Genomic DNA, 12,003 nt, shown 5'->3' with positions numbered 1-12,003 from the left:
TACTCAAGCAGCCAATCATCGATACCCATTCTCTGTGTCAGCGTCTGTGATTAGCTGTTGGGACTGTCACACATATAGAAGTGTGAAAATAAATAAATAATAAAACAAAAATGACACAGCGCTCCGCAGAATTTTTGATTCTCAGCGCAGATAAAGCAGACAGCTATGGGCTGCAACCTCCAGCTGCCTAGCTTTACTGTGGCTGCTGATCAAAAGTCAGGAAAGCCCAATGTTTTTTTTTAATTATTTTAAAAAATAATTTAAATAAAAAATGCGTGGGCTCCCGTCATATTTTGATCGCCAGCCAGGTAAAACCAGGCAGCTGGGGGCTGTGATTCTCAGCATGGTAAGGCCCAAGCATTCTGGGCCCCCCACACTGAAAACGGCAGTCCGCAGCCACCCCTGGAATTGGCGCATTCATCGTATCGCCATTTGCAGGCACTCTATCCGGCCCTTCCAATGGTCCTGTTGGGGGTGGCACACTGGGTAATAATGGGGTTAGTACCAGCTTTGTATTATCAGCTTGTACTAAGCCTGAAATTCATGGCGTCACGCCAAATTAGACATGGACACCATGAATTTCTAGTAAACAGAAAAAAAAACCACAACACAGAGAAATTTTTTTTTAATAAAAATAAAACACAAAACACATGTAGGGACTCCATCTTTAATAAAAAACAAAATGGGCAATGGGCATGTATGATGGTACCACCATTGGCTGGCAGGACATACTAGGCATGATTCATGCCTAGTATGTCTTGCCAGCCTCTGTGGTACTATCATGCCCACCCGGCAAGTCCTGCCAGCCAGCCACTGGTGGTAGTAGTACTAGCATGATAATACAACACCCCCACCAGTGGCTGGCAGGACATGCCAGGTTGGCATGATAGTACCACAGAGGCTGGCAAGACATACTAGGCAGGCATGATTCATGCCTAGTATGTTCTGCCAGCCTCCGTGGTACTATCATGTCCACCCAGCATGTCCTGCCAGCCACTGGTGGTAGTACATGCTGCTGGGCATAGTAACAGTAAACAGAGGCTGGCAGCAGGACATGCTGGGTAATGGGCATGATGATAATCATGCCCATTGACCAGTATTATTTAGTGCCAGCCTCGGCCAGGGGTCCTAGGCCAGGGGTTCTCCCCCCCTCTTCTCATACTCACGTGTCGAGATTAGCTGCAGGCCTGCAGCCGCTGCCTGGGGTGACGCTGGATCCGTCCTCCACAGCGCGCACAGGAAGCAGTCCCAGGGCGATGACGTCATTGCCCTGAGACTGACCTCCTGTGCACGCGCCGGCAGTGTCGCGCTGTGCAGAGGAGGCATTGTGGCTGCAGAGGGCCCATCACTAATCATATCGGCAGTGCTGCTGAAATGATTAGCGAAACGGGGAGGCCCTCTGTTCTCTGTACAGGGCCCAGGGTGGGTAGGGGGCGGGGCTTGGGGGCATGGCCATCGGAACCCGGGGCCCATCAGGGGTTTTCCCGATCCTCCGGTGGGCCTGTTTGTCCCTGGATGTGATGATCAGCATTTAGAAAACAACACAGACACTGTGAGCAGCAGAAGAGACCCAGCACTGAACCTGTGGAAGATAAATGATGAGAAAAGCACAATGAGTGTGAGTTTTCAAAAAAGCCTCATCAACTTTGTTTGGACAGTTATGCAGAGCAAATGCAAAAGAGTTTCTGCAGAAAATAAAACAGCTTAAAAAACACCTGTTTTACACTAAGTGGGAAATGGTCTTAGGGGTATGGTCACGTGAAGCTGTTTTGGTGCATTTTTTTCTGCATAAAAACACAGGCTATGGACAAAAAAAGCAGGAAGAGTTAAGTTTTTGAAACTTTTTTTATACCTGTTTAACTTTTTTTTTGGGTTCAAAGCCATTTTGATCTTAATGGGAAAAAACTGCAGTAAAAAGTCTGAAAGATGACATGCTGCTTTTGAAAAGATAAAATGCACCATAGGGTCAAACACACTATGAAAAAAATGTACAGTGTTAATGAGATTTTAGAAGTCTCATATAATTTACTGCTACTGTAGAATGCTCAGAGAATCTACACTCATATAGAGCTCCTATACTCCACAAATCTGACCTTTCTGGAAGAGTAACTCAAAGGAAGTTATTTTGGAAAGCAAGCCATAAGAAGTCCCATATGCACTTTTATGGGAAACAGCGTGCATGTGGAAGAAGGTATTCGGGTCAGATAAGACCAAAGGAGAACTTTCTTGGCTAATTGCAAAATGCTAAGTGTGGTGGAAAATAGTGTTGAGCCACCCACGTAGTGTTCGAGTTCGGTTCGGTTTGTCGAACACTGGTATGTTCGCCAAGCTGTTCGTCGAACTGTTCGTGGAACACCTTGGTACACCGTTAAAACCAATGGCTGGCAAACTAAAACACATAGAAACACATAGAAAACACCTTCAAAGGTGTCCAAAACCTGACAAACTGCTCAGAAGACACAACTAACACATGGAAAAGTGAGAAGTACATATAGTCATGTGAAAAGAAAAGAGGTGGAGGAGTAAATGGAGGGGGAGACACAGATATAGCCATGCATTGCACTTCTAAAAACAAAAGAGTGCGAAGCCGATAAGGCCAGTCCGTTCCTGCCTGTGCGACCTCCGTGTCGCCGGGTTTGTGCTAGAGCTGCGGTGGACCCTGACGGCCAGCCTCCCTCTCCCAATACTGGTGCCTGTCCGCTGGTGGGTCGAGCGAGCCCCCCTGTGGTGGAGGCAGCTCTAAGCTTTTTAATTTAAATTTTCTCTCTAATTTGAATGAATACACTTTAAATCCTTTTACAAGGATCTATTGGAGGGCAAGTCTCATGCCAGCAGCCGCATAATTCCAGCTCCAGTAGCGTCCAATAAAGCTTCTGCAGTTAAAAAGATTTTATAAGGATCGAGCACGGCGGTCCACCACAAGGCGTCCTACCGCCAGTCGAAGCCCCTTTGCCTTGGGGTGCCTCCTGATGCTCTTCACTGAGTATCCCGGGGGCCCGAAGCATTTCCTTTGAAAAAATTAAGTGTCCAAACTACAGGTGGTGTAGCTTGCTTAACAGCTGGGATAATCCGCTGACTAGCAGACACTGCTAGTAGGCACAAAGTATTTCCTGGGCAAGATGCAGTTAAAAATTTGTAATTAGATACTCTTGTTGGATGCTGAGAAAGCATTCCATAGAGTCTCCAGGCACGCCATATATTATTCTCTTAAAAAGCTTGGGGTAGGGGTCTAGGGGACCCTTTTATAGCCAAAATCACGGCCCTTTATCGCAATACATCACCTAGGCTGAAGATAAATGGAACTGTAGCACCCCGAGGGCTCGGTTGCTACAGAGGTATTGCACCTCACCCAGAGGTGTGATATCTCACTCTCAGGTAAGGATGGTGTGTGGATCAGGACCCCGACACCTGCATGCATTACACCACATGGCCGTGGAGCAGGGCGACCAATATGCCCCTGAGATGGGCACGACAGTCTCTGTCCCTGACTGGAGTGGGGGGAGGGAACACTGAGAAAGGGGAACCCTGTAGTGCAGGAGCAGGGAGGAAGCAGTTCCTGGGTGCATTGAGAAGGGAGTATAAAAGGTGGGCACCATCTTAGTTCAGTGCAGAGAAGTCTGAGCAGAAGTGACAGGGAGCAGGGGTTCTGCATGAGCTCTGCTCCGGAGGCGGGCCTAGTAACAGAGGCCCAGGCCTGGAAGAGGGAGAAGGAAGGAAGAGGAGCGGAGAAGGCTCCAGGAATGAGGAACGAAGGGTTCCAAGGGGTGCGGATGGGCGATTCGCCACCGCACGCCCAAATCCACCTGCGTGGAGGGGTCAGGCCAAAGGGGGGACCGGTACCCGAAACTAGTGGAGGCAGGAAACGACCCTCAGCTAGAAACCGGAGGCTGTGACATTTTATGTGGTGCAGCCCCTCGCTACACCCGCTAGGAAGGCACCACATAGGATCAGGGAAACTGGGGCCAAGTTTACCTAGAGGAGGCCTGAGGCAGCCAGACAGAAGTGTTGGTAAGAAAGGCAAGATAAAGGACACACAAAGGGGGTCCTGTGAAGCGCTCCAAAGTTATCTGGGAGTTGTCTGAGCCCCTCACCTGGTGAGCACAGTACGACGTGGGCAGCCGTTACCTGCAGAAGTGGTCTGGATAATAAGAACTGTGAGTAAAGGCCCTGGACTGCATCACTGACTCCGTGTCATTACTGCTGCTGCCCTGCACCATCACCCCCATCCTCCACATACACTTACCTGAGGCTATACTCATCCCGTGGGGAGTTATGCTACACTCTGCTGTACCCACAACACCAGCCCCAACGGTCTGCCCTGCAGCGGCGGTTCACTCTAACCGCAATCCACAGGTGGCGTAGTCGGACATCTAAACATCAAAACCACATAAATAGTTCCGCCACTGGTTTGACCGCCCTGAGCCACGGAACTGGGTCGCTGCCACGGAGACTACAACCACCAGCATCCACCAAAAAGGGTCCGCCTCCGGGCGTCCCAAGGTCCAGGGGGAGCATCAGAACATTTTCATCACCTTTCATAATCACCAATGGGACAAGGCAGGGATGTCCTCTGTCCACTCTCTTATACATCCTAGAGATGGAGCACCTGATCTCATCAATTTGCCATAACCCCAATATTAGGTGGATTGAGGTGGGAGGCACCGAGTGCAAGTGCTCTGTATTTGCTGATGATGTCCTAGTATATATCACTCAATCACATATATCCATCCCTGCTGTTATGGCTGAAATAGATCACTTTGTTACATGGTCAAATTTTAAAATCAATGCAGCGAAGTCTGAGGCCCTCGATGTCTCCCTCCCCAAATCCATACAGGATTCCATCCAGTCAAACTTTCCCTTTGCCTGGCCCTCACAGGGTATCAAATACTTAGGAATTCCTATTCATAGAGACCTCTCCCGTCTATGTTATCTTAATTTTGGGCCCTTTATTGAACAACTCCATACAGACCATGGTTCGCAAGTTAGAACTGTAAGATTCACTACGTGAACCACTGGTGTTTTGTGGAAAAGCACATGTACACTGTGTTCCAAATTATTATGCAAAAAGTGTTTAGGAGTGATAAGGGAAGAATTTGTTTGTTTGTCAGTTAAACTCATTGATGGTGATGTGTGTCAGGGCTCTGTATATCACTCTAAGCAATTGCAGACACCTGTGCTAATTAGTTTGGCAGGTGTGTCCAATGAAAGGCAAGACTACTAAAGAAGGCTGTCCCACATTATTAAGCAGCCTATATTTTCTGCCAAAACGGGAAAGAAAAAGGATGTGTCGGCTGCTGAGAAGCAACAAATTGTGGAGTGTTTAGGTCAAGGCATGACTACAATCAACATTGCCAAGACACTTCATCCTGATCATCGCACAATCAAGAAGTATGTAGCTGATTCACAGATCACATGTGTGCGTGCTGATAAGGGAAAATTGAGGACTCTTTCCTACAGGCAATTACGTCAGACTAAAAGAGCAGCGGCAAAAAAGCCTTGTCATAGCAGCAGACAAGTTTTTGAAGCTGCTGGTGCCTCCAACGTACCCCGAACAACAAGATGTAGAGTCCTTCTAAGGTTTGCAGCTGTGCGTACGCCATCCTGTCGACCTCCTCTATCCACTGCACGCAAGCAGAGCCGGCTCCAGTGGGCCAAACAATACATGAAGACTGAATTCAAAACTGTTTTGTTCACCGATGAGTACCGTGCAACGCTCGATGGTCCAGATGGATGGAGTGGAGGATGGCTGGTTGATGGACATCCCACGCAAACACGGCTATGGTGCCAACAAGGAGGAGGTGGAGTAATGTTTTGGGCTGGAATCATGGGGAGAGAGATTGTCGGCCCCTTTAGGATCCCTGAAGGGGTAAAGATGAACACCATAATGTATGTGGAGTTTCTCAAACAGCACTTCCTGCCATGGTTCAAGAAGAAGAACCATGTATTCCACAGCAAGATCATTTTCATGCATGATAATGCACCGTCTCATGCTGCACATAACACATCTGCATCTTTGGCTGATATGGGCATAAAAGGGGACAAACTTATGTTGTGACCCTCATGCTCCCCTGACCTCAACCCCATTGAGAACCTCTGGAGCATCATCAAGAGGAGTGTCTATGATGGCGGGAGGCAGTTCACATCTAAGCAACAGCTCTGGGAGGGTATTCTGTCGTCATGCAAAACAATTGAAGCAGAAACCATCCAAAACCTGACAAATTGAATGGACGAGACAGTTCTGAAGCTCCTTTCGAACAAGGGGTCCTATGTGCAAATGTAACATCACCTAGAATAAACTTTTGAGTTGAAAACTGTTTGATTTCAGTTTCTAATAACGTGCTAATGCTTATAATTTCAAAAATGACCATTTTTTTGTTCTTTATTAAAATGAAAAGGTTGATCGAAGAGTGTGGGGGATCTAAGAGTGTGGCAACCCAGTAGTCAGGATTACTTCGAATTCTGACAATCTGAGGGTCATGTTGCAGGTAGTGCAGCAAGAAGGCACTCATGTGTCTTGCGCATCTAGGATCCCCAAAATTATTTTCCGGGCTAGATGCAGCTAAAAATTATTATTAATTTGAAATCTGGTAGAGCTTAGTATAGATGGCCTAATAGAATCAGTACTGCACACTGCTGCAAAGCCCAAATTATTTTCCAGCCAAGCTACAGATAAACATGATTAGTAATTTTAAAGCTTAAAATGGTTGGTGAAGTGATTTTAGCAAATCATCAAGCTTTTACTCTCCCCAGGATGACACAGGGGTAGAAAAGTCGTTTCGGATCCATGATTTGTTCATCTTTGTGAACGTTTGTCTGTCTACATTATCAGTGGAGAGCAGCGCTGAACACACGTTCAGACAGAACGCTGGCAGCGGGGCATGACAAGATCTCCAAGGCGTAAGTGGCGAGCTCCGGCCATTTATCCAGATTGGAAGCATAAAAAAAAGCAAGGGTCTAGTGACACAGTCATGGCTTCAATGTTTACTTGGAGATACTCCTGTACCATTGTCTCTAGGCGTTGACTATGTGTCAGACTTCTTGTCTCCTGTGGCCTTGCAAAGGATGGGCTAAAAAGTGGTAAATTGATTCTGCAAAATTGATATTACCAGCAGATATTGTGTTTCTGTTACGGTTTGAGTGCTGAACACTCGACGGTCTCACGGTTGGCAAGTTGGAACTGTGAGATTCACTACATGCACCACTGGTGTTTTGTGGAAAAGCACATGTAAGATTCTGCAACAGTCTCTGCTGATACTCCTGCATGCATGCATCCCTTATGGCAGGAATAATTTCTGCAAATTTACTTTTGTACCGGGGATCTAACAGTGTGGCAACCCAGTAGTCAGGATTATTTCTAATTCTCACAATTCAAGGGTCATGTTGCTGGTAGTGCAGCAAGAAGGCACTCATGTGTCTTGCGCATCCAGGAGCACCAAGTCCCTGTTGTGTTGGTGGCGAGGTAACAATCATGCTTCCTTCCTCTGTCCTCTCCCCCCAACCTTGCATAACAGAAATGTGATCAAGGTCTCCCTCATCTGATGAGTCTTCCATCAGTTCATCCTCCACTTCTTCCTGGGCTCCTGCACCTTCCTCACTAGTTTGGCTGCTACCATGTGCCCTGGTAAAATCATCTCCCCCACCCTCACATGCCTGCCGCCTTGGTGCTGCCGACCGTCTGGACCTTGAAGATGTTAGCCTTTCCACATAAATCTCCTCCTCCTCTACTTCCTCCACCTCCTCTTGTGCCACCACCTGACTCCGAATTCTGTTTAACATGTGCTCCAGCATGTAAATCACCAGAATAGTCATGCTGATAATGGCATCGTCAGCATTAAACATCTTCATTGCCATTTCAAAACTGTGCAGAAGGGTGCATAGGTCCCTGATCTGAGACCACTCCTCCAGCATGATTTGCCCCACCTCTGAATCTCGCTGGCCCAGGCTATAACACCCAGGCCCATTGCCCCCAGTGTATAACATCTGGCCCATTACCCCTCCAGTCTATAACATTCAGTCCAATTGCCCCCAGTGTATAACATCTGGCCCATGACCCCTCCAGTTAATAACATCAAGTCCCATTGCCCCAGGTGTATAACATCTGGCCCATTACCCCCCAGTCTATAACATACAGTCCCATTGCCCCAGTTGTATAACATCTGGCCCATTATCCCCCAGTCTATAGCATTCAGTCCTACTGCCCCAGGTGTATAACATCTGGCCCATTACCCCCCCAGTCTATAACATCCAGTCCCATTGCCCTCGATGTATAATATTTGGCCCATTACCCCCCAGTCTATAACATACAGTCCCATTGCCCCAGGTATATAACATCTGGCTCATTACCCCCCCAGTCTATAACATCCAGTCCCATTGCCCCCAGTGTATAACATCTGGCCCATTACCCCCCAGTCGATAACATTCTGTCCCATTGCCCCTGGTGTATAACATCTGGCCCATTTCCCCCAGTCTATAACATCCAGTCCCATTGCCCCAGGTGTATAACATCTGGCCCATTACCCCCAAGTCTATAACATCCAGTCCAATTGCCCCAGGTGTATAACATCTGGCCCATTACCCCCCAGTCGATAACATTCTGTCCCATTGCCCCTGGTGTATAACATCTGGCCCATTTCCCCCAGTCTATAACATCCAGTCCCATTGCCCCAGGTGTATAACATCTGGCCCATTACCCCCAAGTCTATAACATCCAGTCCAATTGCCCCAGGTGTATAACATCTGGCCCATTATCCCCCAGTCTATAACATTCTGTCCCATTGCCCCAGGTGTATAACATATGGCCCATTACCCCCCAGTCTATAACATCCAGTCCCATTGCCCCAGGTGTATAACATCTGGCCCATTAACCCCCCAGTCTATAACATACAATCACATTGCCCCAGGTGTATAACATCTGGCCCATTACCCCCCAGTATATAACATCCAGTCCCATTGCCCAGGTGTATACATCTGGCCCATTAACCCTCAGTCTATGACATCCTGTCCCATTTCCCCAGGTATATAACATCTGGCCCATTACCCCCCCCAGTCTATAACATTAAGTCCCATTGCCCCAGGTGTATAACATCTGGCCCATTACCCCCCAGTCTATAACATCCAGTCACATTTCCCCAGGTGTATAGCATCTGGCCCATTACCCCCCAGTCCATAACATTCAGTCCCATTGCCCCTGCTGTGTAACATCTGGCCCATTACCCCCCAGTCTATAACATCTAGTTCCATTGCTCCCGGTGTATAACATCTGGCCCATTACCCCCCAGTCTATAACATCCAGTCCCATTGCCCCAGGTGTATAACATCTGGCCCAATACCCCCCAGTCTATAATACCCAGTCTCATTGCCCCAGGTGTATAACATCTGGCCCATTACCCGCCAATCTATAACACCCAGTCCCATTGACCAGGTGTATAACATCTGGCCCATTATCCCCCAGTCTATAACACCCAGTCCCATTGCCCCAGGTGTATAACATCTGGTCCATTATCCCTCCAGTCTATAATATCCAGTCTCATTGTCCCAGGTGTATAACATTTGGCCCATTACCCCCCAGTCTATAACATCCAGTCCCATTGCCCCAGGTGTATAACATATGGCCCATTACCCCCCAGTCTATAACATCCAGTCCCATTGCCCCAGGTGTGTAACATCTGGTCCATTACCCCCCAGTCTATAACATCCAGTCCCATTGCCCCAGGTGTAAAACATCTGGCCCATTACCCCCCAGTCTATAACATCCAGTCCCATTACCCCAGGTGTATAACATCTGGCCCATTACCCCCCAGTCTATAACATCCAGTCTCATTGCCCCAGGTGTGTAACATCTGGCCCATTACCCCCCCAGTCTATAACATCCAGTCCCATTGTCCCCGCTGTATAACATCTGGCCCATATGAGGTGTCAAGATCAGGTCAAGACTAAACAAGTACTGACCTTTGCTTGGTAGGTTGTTTTGAGCGTTAAAACTTTCTCTCACTATTCACAGCTTTTGTCTCAGGTGTAGAGACACCATAAAAACTAAAAACTGTAATTTTTCCAGAAACATTGGGGTGAATGTATATAGCTGCAATACCAAAAATGTATTGGAAATGCTAAAGCAATTCCAATTTTTTTTTTTTTTTTTTTAAGAGAGTGTAGCAATATACACTTTTATCATGTCTGTTACGCTACTTACAAAAAATTTTAAGGTTAACCTTAGCTAACCATAGTCTTGACTAAAATATTGAGCAATTCACGAAGTAAGAAAAGCTCTCACCTCATTCATAGAACAATTGTTTCACTATTTTTGTATTCTGTGACAAGCCCCCATAAACAACTTACCTACAAAACAATGAAGCTTAATATTTTTGTCCACACAAAAAAATAAAATTGTCAAACTTTAAGATTTTATTACTAATAAGTTGCACTTCTACTTTGATCACTTGGGTTTTGGGTGTAAAGTCATGGAGACATTGTCTCTATTTGAACTCCATTGTTGGGTTTCGAACTTATTCGGTTGAGAAAACAATTGGCTCCAGTCAGGAAAATTTGAGGAAACCGGTTCCTTAATCTTGTGGTTACCCAGATCAGGCAAATAGATTGAAGATTCCAAAATACATTCCATAATAAATAAACCCATTCAAAGCCAATTGTGTTGATCCAGGATTTTACGGTGATACCAATGACAATGCACAACAGGCAGCTGAGGAAAGAGACAATTGTAAACTTGATAGTCTTAAAATATGCAACCAAATGCTTAGACAGGTTTTGGTTTGATCTCATTTGATACACGTGATGGCACAGAGTGATTATTATGAGGGTTGATGACACAAAGGAAATGGTAATGATCACAACATAGAAAAATAAATCCAGATGATATTCCCAATTGTCAACTGTGTTCTCGAATGTCTCATTTTCATATGATTTGTTTGGACTGGTAAATAGATTAATTAGGAGACATGTGGAAGAATAGCCAGCAGAAATCAGCACACAGGCAGTAATCAATGGGAAGATACCGGACGATATAATCCTTTTAACATGCGTAATTACGGGATTGTGAAAGTGACATATTTTTAAGCAGTAGACAACAGAGAGTAGGGCTGATAGCCATACGCTGGCGTGCAAGGTCCAATCAGCTAAATTAGAAGTTATCATATATGTCACAGATATTTCTTCCCAGAAAATGCTCCATATTGTATCCACCAGGCCAAACAATTGAAAATGAAGTTTAGCTATAAAGAGAAAAGTGATGATGTGTTCAGCGGTGGTCAAAGGTCTTCTCTTCAGCCAGTCAGTGACATTGACTCCTATAACGAATGAGTGTATCACTAGACCTGAGACATAGAGGAAACCTATTGCAACAATGACAGCAATAAATGAGTCTTCCTCCATAGAAGTGGTGAAGTCTCCAGCGTTGTAGATTATTCATCTGAGAGTTGACAGTTGTCCCATAGTATATATTCCAATGGGTGATGCAAATGAGAATGGAAAAAGCACAAAGTTATAAAATGCTAAGCAAATAAGTTCATGATGAAATTTGACTAAGTGCTCACATGTGGATGTTATCAGAAGCTTGTATATACAGTGGCGTGAAAAAGTGTTTGCCCCCTTCCTGATTTATTATTATTTTGCATGTTTGTCACAATTAAATGTTTCTGATCACAAAACAAATGTAAATATTAGACAAAGATAACACAAGCATACACAAAATGCAGTTTTTAAATGAATGACTTTATTATTAAGGGAAAAAGAAATCCAAACCTACAGGGCCCTGTGTGAAGAAAAAAGTGTTTGCCTCCTAAACCTAGTAACTGGTTCAGCCCTTAGCAGCAACAACTGCAATCAAGAGTTTGCGATAACTTGCAATGAGTCTTTTTCAACACTCTGGAGGAATTTTGACCACTCATCTTTGCATAATTGTTGTAATTTGGCCACATTGGAGGGTTTCTGAGCATGAACCTGAGGGCCTCAGGTTTTAAAACAAAAAAAAGTTCTTTCCTCACCGTCACC

The 12,003-nt window shown here is 45.8% G+C and overlaps 1 protein-coding gene across 1 annotated transcript; it reads right to left on the bottom strand.

Moving 5' to 3' along the window:
* Positions 1 to 10,403: 10,403 nt before the first annotated feature.
* Positions 10,404 to 11,418, bottom strand: LOC141257904 (taste receptor type 2 member 50-like). Its single transcript, XM_073672910.1, has one exon. The coding sequence runs from the start codon at positions 11,383 to 11,385 to the stop codon at positions 10,456 to 10,458; it is 930 nt and encodes a 309-aa protein (XP_073529011.1). The 5' UTR covers positions 11,386 to 11,418; the 3' UTR covers positions 10,404 to 10,455.
* Positions 11,419 to 12,003: the final 585 nt, after the last annotated feature.

Source organism: Phyllobates terribilis, unplaced genomic scaffold, assembly GCF_046119375.1.
Source record: "Phyllobates terribilis strain yellow unplaced genomic scaffold, ASM4611937v1 Scaffold_3__8_contigs__length_932513732, whole genome shotgun sequence".
Lineage (NCBI taxonomy): Eukaryota > Metazoa > Chordata > Amphibia > Anura > Dendrobatidae > Phyllobates > Phyllobates terribilis.
The sequence above is the reverse complement of the archived record's forward strand: the minus strand, read 5'-3'. Positions and strand labels throughout refer to the sequence as shown.